Source organism: Lupinus angustifolius, unplaced genomic scaffold (assembly GCF_001865875.1).
Source record: "Lupinus angustifolius cultivar Tanjil unplaced genomic scaffold, LupAngTanjil_v1.0 Scaffold_1_715, whole genome shotgun sequence".
Classification (NCBI taxonomy): Eukaryota; Viridiplantae; Streptophyta; class Magnoliopsida; order Fabales; family Fabaceae; genus Lupinus; species Lupinus angustifolius.
This window is the reverse complement of record NW_017716036.1, coordinates 1,996-12,391: the sequence shown is the minus strand read 5'-3', so window position 1 is coordinate 12,391 and position 10,396 is coordinate 1,996. Positions and strand designations below refer to the sequence as shown.

At 34.6% G+C, this 10,396-nt stretch overlaps 1 protein-coding gene across 1 annotated transcript; it reads right to left on the bottom strand.

The window, feature by feature from the left end:
* Positions 1 to 4,043: 4,043 nt before the first annotated feature.
* Positions 4,044 to 10,178, bottom strand: LOC109337020 (protein LUTEIN DEFICIENT 5, chloroplastic). Its single transcript, XM_019573878.1, has 15 exons — positions 9,769 to 10,178; positions 8,580 to 8,796; positions 8,408 to 8,479; positions 8,191 to 8,301; positions 7,576 to 7,767; positions 7,277 to 7,438; positions 6,586 to 6,681; positions 6,409 to 6,510; positions 5,999 to 6,031; positions 5,800 to 5,880; positions 5,629 to 5,711; positions 5,075 to 5,206; positions 4,902 to 4,962; positions 4,668 to 4,733; positions 4,044 to 4,421 (listed from the first exon to the last, which is right to left on the bottom strand). The coding sequence occupies exons 1-15, from the start codon at positions 10,107 to 10,109 to the stop codon at positions 4,284 to 4,286; spliced, it is 1,887 nt and encodes a 628-aa protein (XP_019429423.1). The 5' UTR covers positions 10,110 to 10,178; the 3' UTR covers positions 4,044 to 4,283.
* Between the last annotated feature and the right edge of the window lie 218 nt (positions 10,179 to 10,396).

The window sequence follows — 10,396 nt, the reverse complement described above, 5'->3', positions numbered from 1 at the left end:
GGTTATACTCGCACTGCTAAAAATAAAAGACCATGCCCTTAAGAAAGCATATGACATACTCATTGTCACGATATGCCTTGATTGTATTAAGAATTCCACATGTGCACTTATTGTTGCATAGGCAGGAAGGGATTGAACTAAGTGATTCAAGTTCTTCCTATTGAGTTTTCAAGTCAGTGAAAAAACTTGACAAACTTTTATCCCACTGCTTCATGGAGTGTAAGTCTTGTAGGATATTTGAGAGATGGAAATAGTCTCCCTTTGTGAATCTCTCCCTCAAGTCTCTCCATAATTCTTAGGCACTTTCAATATAAACTATGCTTTGTGAGATTTGAGGAGATAGAGATCTTGTTATCCAAGAAACTATCATGGTGTTAAAATGCTCCCATGTGTCAAACTCTGGATCTGTTGTGTTTGGTGTTGTGATTGTATCATCTACAAATTTATATTTATTCTTTGACTTCAATGCCCTCCTCATTGATCTACTCCAAGTGTCATAATTTGTTCCATCCAATGGTGGTATAACTAGAATAGACTCTGGGCTTTCTTCAGAGTGTAGGTAATAGGGGTTCTGTATGTCATTGATGTTGGGAGTGAGTTGTGTCTCCCTTGGTTGCTCAATGCTTGATGAATCTGCCATGCTTTGATTGTTTGGAAAATGGAAGAAGGGTGAAGAAGGAGTTTTTTGAGAGGAATGGTGAGTAGAGTATTTAGAATATTGCTCCTAATGTCATATTACTTGAATTTAGTGAATATACCCCATAGATTTCTCATTTAATAATGGATCCCACTAGGGATATTTATACAATGCAAGTGTGATACTTATGTTACAAGAAAACTCACAAGAATCACTTTAAAGAACCAAAAAGAATGAATAAGCCATTTCTAACGAACTTACCTATAATATTCCAAAAGTAAAATACACAATTAGCACAATTAACATGTGCAAAGAGGCTAACCAAAAAAGGCTAAAGTAGAGGTGCATCCTAGGCCAGAATGGTTGTGCTTGTGTGAGTCAGATTGATGCATCTTTCTTGGTCTTGGATTGGTTTGGACTGTTTTGGTCTGTTTTTGGCTGGACTATATGATCAGTTGACTTGGGTTTATCTTGGTCTGCTGGTTGCTGAATAGTTGGCCTAGGCATGGCCCATCTGTTTTGGCTGAGTTTGGTCTGCTTCTCCTTGTTGAACTTGGTCTGCTGCTCTTTGTTGTTTTGTGGCTTAGGCTTTATCTGCAATACTTATGATTCTAGTTCGTAGACCACAAGCATTGGGTGTCGCATAGTCCTTAAGAGGCTTATTATCTTGTTCAACCATGATTCAAAGTCGCTCCTGTTTCTCTATAAACTCTATTACTATTCCTCATTGTTGTCTTCTTTTTGCACGAAAAGTTCTTCATGGCTTAGGATGTATTTCAGTTGAACTTGATTGTCCCGCCCCACTAGAACTTCATACATACTTATTACAACTTGCAGATATATTATAAGAAAACACAACACAACACAACAAGCATAATGTAAAAGAATAATTGATTAAGAATAAGATAATGTGACATAATCCTCATGAGGGACTGAGATATTCCTTGATTTCCCTTAATTAATTATTCTAAACACTCTTAGATTTAGATATTGAGATAATGTAAATGATTAAAAAATTGATAAAATGAAAATAAATAAGATTGATTTAAGTTTATATAATTGTTTTTGGGATAAAGGTCGTTGCCCGAATATCATGAATCCTTATTAATACTAGGATAATAATCATTTATTCCCATTTTTTGTCTTATTTGATGTCTCCATCCAATTAGAAAATATCATTTAATTAAAAAAAATTATAATAATAAAAATTAATATTTTTACATTCGTCTATAAAATTTGATTGACTTGATACATGAGGACATAAATTTTTTAGAATTCCGTTAATATTATCCTTTTGTAAAATTGTGGATGTGAGCCCCAAATTTGATTTTACTTTTTTTTTCTAATTTCATTATGAGGTGTTTAAGAGTTGTTTTTTTTGCCCGTGTGTGTCTAACAATTGCTAAATAACATTCACTATGTGATCAGAAAACACTAGGTTCAGTGCACTAGATTTTATTTGTATTTTTAGTGATAAAAATGATATTCTATTATATATAAAAAGGTAAGAATGTTTTACCATGTTATGTTTTCTTTTGTTTTTTATAGTATTTGTCTCTCCATTAAAGATTAGTTTAGGAGTTGAATTTTGGAGAGGAATGAAGAAAAATATAAGGCTTGGAAGTCATTTCATAAGTGTATTTTATGGCTCACAAGTCTTCCATTTTCTTTCCTTCCTCTCTAAAATCTAACTCCCAAACTAACCCAAGTGAAGAGTCAAAATTTGAAGGATAACCATAAACCTAATAGATATTAGGTTTATGCTATGTAGGAGAGTGATTCTCTTATTAAGAAATGTTACTTCTTGTGCGATAGCATTGGCTTATCACCGACTTGAGTATAGTGTCTCTTAATCCCATCAATTCCTCTCCTTATTTTCCATTATTTGATTACTAATCATTTTGAGTATTTTTTCCAACTCTAGAAGAGTCCAAAGTAACATGCATGGTGGAAATTCATCATTAATAAGGAGGAGAATAATTGATAGAATTAAGAGGCATCACACTCAAGTGAGTTACAAGCCAATGCGCTTATCCAATAATTAGCAATTCTTGATAATATCAAGGTTTGGTTCACAAAGAACCTAAGATGCTTTACCAATTGTAGGGTACCCCTAGGATCACATTAATATGAATGCAACCTTACCACCAAAGTAAATAACCTGTGTGATAAGAATTGTATTTTAAATTTGCAACAAAAAAAAGGTGTAACCAAAATCTAGATGTGAGATAGAATTTAAGAATTTAAATCCTGTCACTCCTGTGAAATCTTAAAGAAACATTGGAACTGCTAATAGAAAGTTGAAAAGAATTTAATTCATTTAATTGGGAGAGGATAGAAATGACTATAAGATTAGCTGATAGTATGGGATTGTTAAATGTATGTTAACTTCTGCAGGTCATACTACTTATCTTGCTGAGCATTTAAATGTTCTAATTGATAAAACGAGGAGTAACCAAATAAATATTAAACGCTGTCTATGTGAATAAAACATGTGATATGAGACTTACTTCCTAACACTCTTTCACTTATACTCACTTATTGATTTCTATATTGGCATATAGAGAGCAGGTAAGTAACTGGATAATTTGCAGATGTTTCACTGTATTTGCAGGCCTACTAGTGAATTCCCTCATTCTTAAAAGGTAGTTTATTTACTGGGACTCTACGAGTATGTTTGTGAGTTGGATTTTGGAGGGGAAGAAAGGGAAAGGGAAGGCTTGAGAGTCATCTCACAAGTGTATTTCATGGCTCCCAAACCTTCCATTTCCCTTCCTTCCCCTCCAAAATTCAACTCCCAAACAAATCCTAAATAGTGATCAACATATTGTTGTGGTATGGGAATGTGACTAATTTCAGAAACAAAGTCAAGTGTAAGACTGTGCCCAATTTACAATTCCCCAAAGTTTACAAATGCAATAGCTCTTGACAACATTAATTTTTTGTGGTATGTCCATAAATCACATTAGATATAGTTATTACATGAGGTATTATGTTTTCTATACTAATATAAATTAATCTGACCAACCCCACCTAATATGATAAAATTGTTGCACAGAAATATTTCTCAATAATCCAATATTTTCTGATTTACTACATAGAATACGTCATGTTTACTTACTCCTTTAACATTCAATCTTGTATGATATATACCATAGACATGATCCAGGGATCTTAGAACAACTGATAAATTACTCTTTATCACATGATATTTGCAAAGATATGAACTCCATATTTTAATATCATTAGTAGCTTCTTCATAAGTGATTAACCAGACAGCATTAAATTTTATTTTGTGCACCCTCTTTAACATTTTTATTTATTTATGAATTTATAATCCATAATTCTATTTTTAACAAGAATTAAAAATGTAAAAGATTTAATGTTCTGCCCTATTCCTTTTTTTGAAGGTTTTTTTGCACTCTTCATTGAAAAAATGACCCCTGGGAATGGGGTGGATTGGCCATAAAGTTTCACATCTAGCTACATTAATCACATAAGCAGCCAAGAAACGTTAAAAAGTTGAAAAATAAAAAGGAACCCTACAACTTGCATTTTCCCCTTCACTCTTCTATAATGTAAGGTTTATGTACTGCACCAACAATCAAGACCAAGCCTGAAAAACTCCTTTCTGACTTAATTCATCTCAAGGGCTCACAGATGGTTCCACTTCCAATGCCGACGACGCCTGTAACGAAGGAACAACAAGAGGTTTTGTTCTGCGTGTTACGGTCATATTCAACCCTTGTGTTGTATGAATTGTGGCTCCAGTAGTCATCTCAACCTAAGAGAGCACAATGAGTCAGTTGGATCCTCATATACACATTATGTCAAGTTTAATATCAGCTTGAATATTTCATGTTTCAGGACCATCAACCTCAAACAATAGTTAAGGCTAGGTCAAGCAATCAACTTTAAAACCACCATTCCAAAACTTAAGGTTTTGCTAAAACCGATTTCTTAAATCAATAAAAGAGGTTCTTGACTTCATCAAATCTTAAACAACATCACAACAAAGTAACAAACTTACTGGTGGAGCTCCATCCGCGATTCGAAAGTTGAACCGTCTGACAAGCATTGCAAGTGCTACTACAGTCTTTACAATAAGAATCACAAAGGAGTTCAAAATAAAAATCATCATTAGTATAGGCAATATAGCATTAGCTCGCTGTTAGTGTTGAGAAAACTGAACCCGTTCAGAACATAATCGTAAAGTTCTCCAACTAACTCACACAGTTAGTGTTAATCTATAACATCACATTACCTCATAAGTAGCAAACAGGTCACCTACACATTTCCGTTGTCCTCCCCCAAATGGTAGATACCTGAAAGAACGATTGACGAATTAAGTGCTTGCTAATATATGACAGCATCCTCCTTAACACAGAAGCGAGAGGGCTTAAAAATCATACTAATAAATAAATACAGGTAATATACCTGAAATTTTGATTCGTCTCATTAGGGTTAGGTCCATCTAAGGCCCATCTTTCAGGTTCAAACTTGTCAGCATCGTCCCACTGTTTTGGACTACGATGCAGGTTCCAGATCGATATGAAGATATCTTCGTCTCTGCATAGAATTAATCACATAACCATACACTAGAAGGGAAGACTCTAGATATATATTGCAGCAAAAGAAAATAATTATATCGAACTCCCCTCGAGGATCCCTTAGATTTGTCTTTCATTTTAGGGAGGGCCTATATGTGTCAGGAAAGAATTTAAATGGGTCTATCTAGCCATGAAATTTCAAAATAAGGGGGTCAGTATATTTTCCAAAAAAATGATAGAAGTTTAGTGTGATTTAATTGAACCTACTAGACGTTGCCATAATTTAATCTACACCCTGGAGCTCTTAGCTCATACTTCTAATTGATACTATAATAAAGTAGAAGATAAACAAACAAAAGTATAACAACAATACAAGAAACATGGAAAATACTATGCCTTAACCAGCTAAACATAGCAAAGACAATGCATTATTGGAATTACCTTTTTATAGGATACTCTCCAAGTACATCATCCTCGAGAGAGCGACGGATTAACACAGGTGGTTGGGGGTAAAGCCTCAATGACTGAATATTGAACATATCAGGAAAAGTCAACCACTAGCAATAGAAGATCCACAGTTTAAACAGTATTTGAACTATGTCAATTTTATACCTCATTGATCACTCTAGTTGCATATTTGAGTTTCTTCATGTCTTCAATAGTTGGAAGTCGATCTCCAATTATAGAGTCAACCTGTCAAAATTAGACCGACAATGATTCAAAATTATATATTATCAGATTTTTATGACAAGAGAAACCTAATATGGTATATTTGAGATTAATCTGAAGGTAAGAATATAGAGAAAAAAACCTCTTCTTGGAGCTTGGACATAACCCTAGGCTCCTGCAGCCAATCAAAAAAGCAAGAAAGTATATTATTCTATTAGCCACTGCTGCATGAAAAATTAATTGTTCATTTTCTATATTACACCAAACAAATTAACATAAAAAAACTGTATCCATTTCTGTATAGGGTTCAATAACAGCAATGCTCACATGCATAACTATTACTAGAAGAATATATCTCTCTCTATGTGTGATTGTGACTTCTACTTTGTTAAATTTACGTACATCAGAAGTATCATTTTCCAAAAAAAAAATCCTGCAGACTTCTGTTAAAAAAAACTTCCACGGAATACCAAAAAATAATAGAAAGGATGAGCAACATAGACAAGAAGGAAAAATAATTTCCTTCTTCCTTGAACCTCAACTATCTTTTACCGTGGATAGAAGATAAAAGGTCCAAGTTAAAACAGCAGCTGACGTTTCATGTCCAGCAATGAGCATTGTCATTAAGTCGTCACGGAGTTGCTTACTTGTCACCTACAAAAAGTTATTATTTTGCACTAACAGACATTTTTTCAACAACTAACACAATTTGACAGAAAACTAGTATACATCATCTCCTGATGCTAACAAGAAGTGAAGAATACTAGGATCTTTTTCATTCATGTACTCCTCATGAAACTGAAGCTCTTCTTCATCTACCATTTTCTGCAAATGACAATGGCAACCAACACTGAGTTTAGCAAGGTGGAGTTTTTTTAGAGAGTTGTGATAGGAAATTGATGAATCACAGAACTGTATATAAATGTAAGAGCCGGCTATTGCACCAGAAAAATTTATCATCAACAACCAAACCTTTCACTGCAAGGTGGGGTTGCCTACAAGGATTAAGATGACACCATTTTTTTCTGTCATGAATTACGTTCTCTGAGAGCCCATTTAGGTTTAAGTTCTTTAAAATGATTTCTGCTATGGCAAACAATCTAAGGTAAGATTCTACCATATGGTGCCACCTCTAGTTTCTCATGCATTCATTCATGATTGTATTTCTTTGTGTATGTCCACTTATCAAGCACAATATCCAAACTACGTGTTCTGCTATGGCAAACAATCTAAGGTAAGATTCTACCATATGGTGCCACCTCTAGTTTCTCATGCATTCATTCATGATTGTATTTCTTTGTGTATGTCCACTTATCAAGCACAATATCCAAACTACGTGGCATCATATGCAGAGTCATGGATATATCTTATAAGAACCTATTTTGATAACATAATTTAGTTATATTGATGATATTATTACCTTGCATATTGATATCAGATCATTAAGTACATCATTGATCAATTTCAGAGCCGAAGCAACCTTCCTTTGACGTGGTGATATGTCTTTCCATATTGGGATCTCCCACACTGGAATTGGAGAAACACTTCGATCTTCTGCTTCTCTCAGGACAGTATAAACGGCCTGATCTTATTAGATAAAGTACAGAATTATGAAGCTTGTATATAAAGTAACTGATTGGGAATGAGCAAGACAATTTACAAACCAGAACAGTGGACATAAAAATGAGAGAATGGAAGCCGAAAATTCCAAAATTATACCTCAATTATACCCGTGTCATTTGTTAAACTATCAAAATCATAATTGAATACAGCCTTGCCGATGATGTCCAAAGTCAAACGTGAGAAAAGTGACTCCATCTCAACATCTTTTCCATCAGATGCAGCAGTATCTAGCTTCTTGCAAAGCCTATCAGTAGCTTGCCCAAAAAGACCAATCATAGCTGTTACATACTATAATCACATTCAAAAAACAAAATCAAGAAACAAGATAGTGAAATTGTCGCAGAGATTTGAAATAAGTATATAAGTACAGATGGGTAGCTATGAACATCTCGACTCTCGAGATTACTCATTACATAAAATGAATAAGATCATAGATGCTGCTCTATTTTTTCCATGTCACAATTGACATTCTAATGATGGACATCAATTAGTGATTTGAAAAGTTTCAAATAACTCAATTTGCCCAGCGAAAAATGTATATATGTTGTTTTGTTTGTGTTGATAGACATTCTTATCTACATAAAGTATTAATATAAATTCCTTATCTAAGAAGGAACCGTTCAATCCATGACCTTTGCTGCCAGGATATCATCACGTATATGTTGGAAATGATTCAACATGGACTTTAAATAATCAGTCTAACAACAAAACCTTCTGATGAAATGCTGGGACTATAACACGTCGTCTAACTCGCCATATTTCCCCATCAGCTGGGATGAGTCCTTTCCCCATCACGAAGTCTAGGATCTCAGCTAAGATACCCTGCACATGGACAAGTAACAAAATAATGTGCAATATGCGATAGAAGTGACAGAGAAATAAAGCAATTGTATCATTAACAGTCATTATTAAATGTCGAGTTGATTACCTTCGAATAAGCCTTTGAATTGTCTCTCAGGATGTGTTTTGCAATAGATGGATCCGATACAATCAGAAAGGACTGCAAGATAACCAAGATGGAATCTCATTAATCCCATACACGGGGTTGTTTTAAAGAGAAAAGCTAACTAAATTTAAGCTAAAAACTGAAGTAAACTAACCTTTGGTCCAAATGTCAACCTGAAAATCCCACCATATGTGAGGTATAGTTCATACAAGGGGATGAAGAAAGCCTCACTTCGAATGGCGCTTATTGACCCTTTTGCCTCAGGAATTTTGGGGTAGCCACCACGTCCTTCCCCCCAACCGAATAAAAACTCTACAACCTCCTTTGGCAACCCCACCGTTAATAAGCTCTTCTTCAATATAGAAGGCAAACTAGTTCAAACCCACAAAACATCAAACCAGACATTAATAAGTAAATATATAAATAAAAATAACTATTGGATTATATCCAGTTCAAACTATACATTATCAGAATGAAGCTGGAAGAGTTATACCCCCAAATGAGTATTTTCACCTTGGCTCGGATTATTAGGCCCCAAAGTAACTTCCAAATGTTAAGTATCACTAAAAGAAATGTCATATTATATTTTTCCGTGAACTTAAAGTGAAATATGTTATGTTCTTGTAAGGATAAATCCCCTAAAACAGCACCTAAGTTTTACAGCAACAAACTAGCCACTTTATCCTACTAGGTGAAGTTGGCTACATGAATCGAACGACGTCATAATGTTATATCATAAATCATGTTAATTGATAAAATATTGAGCTCTAAGTCTTTCTTTATCATTTCCCCTATGGTTTTTCTTGGTCTCCCTCTTCTTCTAGGAATTGGACTAGCTTCCATTTGATCTAATCTCCTTACGGGGCTTCTACTAGTCTCCTCCACACATGTCCAAACCACCTAAAGCACAATTGTAATCGTATCTTAGAGCTACTCCAACTTTCTTTCTCCCTGATGACATTTCTAATTCTATCTTATTTAGTATGTTCACTCATCCAAAACAACATTTCTTAATTTTGCTACAAAGAGTCTATTCCTTTGTTAATAATTTATCTTCCAACATTCAGTCTCATATAACATTGTATGTCTTATAATCGTGTGATAAAACTTCCCCCATAGAGTCTATTCACTTGGGCAAAAAAATTTAGAGTAAAATGTCAATTTAGTTCTCCAAAGATACAATAACCACCAAATTAGTCACCCAAAGGAAATGGTCACCAGATAAGTCCAGATTCCAGAAGATTAAAATGGTCACACCCTATAGGGACTTATTTGGTGGACATAAATCATTCAATATTCGAAACGGCTTACAACAATTAATTATGAGACCGAAGATTAATTACCCAAGTTGCTGCTGAACAGTGAACTCTCCGGAAGCAATCCTCGCAGACAGTTCAGCTCGTCGCTTCTCTTCACGGAGGCGCTCGGCACTCTTTACACCGTCCTCCTCCTCCGCCGCGGAACCAGGCTCTGTGCCATTCGAATAAGAGCATGAAATCACTTGTGAAAAAAATCTTCTTTTTGTGGTTGCTGTAGAACATGGAAAGAAAGAAGAAGATGTGGTTGGTGTTGGTTTGAGTCCATTTATTATTAAACGACTGTGTTTGGGATAGAATATGCGTTGTTGTTGTTGGGTTGGTATTGAAAAAGGAGAAGCATGAAAGAAAGCAATATGAGAAGCCATAGATAACTCAAACAACAACAATACTGGAGTTTAGATAAATATAAGTGATTTAATGTGGAAACACTAAAATTATGAGCCGCTAAAAAACAGAGATTGGAATCTTTTCAAGCCCAAACAGTGAACAGCATGTTGGATACAGTTTCTTAGTTTTTGTCGTCAGAGAGTATGCCACGTTCCTTAGATTTTTTTTTATATATACTAGGTCTGCCGACGAATATTGTGTAATACTACATATTTAATTTTTATATATTTCATTTTTTGAATTGGAATGTATTTGTTGTGTTTGG

What these genes read in the sequence shown, in the direction of transcription:
- LOC109337020 (XM_019573878.1), bottom strand. Translation starts at nt 10,109, where the DNA reads ATGGCTTCTCATATTGCTTTCTTTCATGCTTCTCCTTTTTCAATACCA. An exon ending in ATCTGATATCAATATGCAAG is followed by an intron (nt 6,682 to 7,276) that starts GTAATAATATCA and finishes TGTCATTTGCAG; the next exon opens with AAAATGGTAGATGAAGAAGA. An exon ending in CCTTTTATCTTCTATCCACG is followed by an intron (nt 6,032 to 6,408) that starts GTAAAAGATAGT and finishes GATTGGCTGCAG; the next exon opens with GAGCCTAGGGTTATGTCCAA.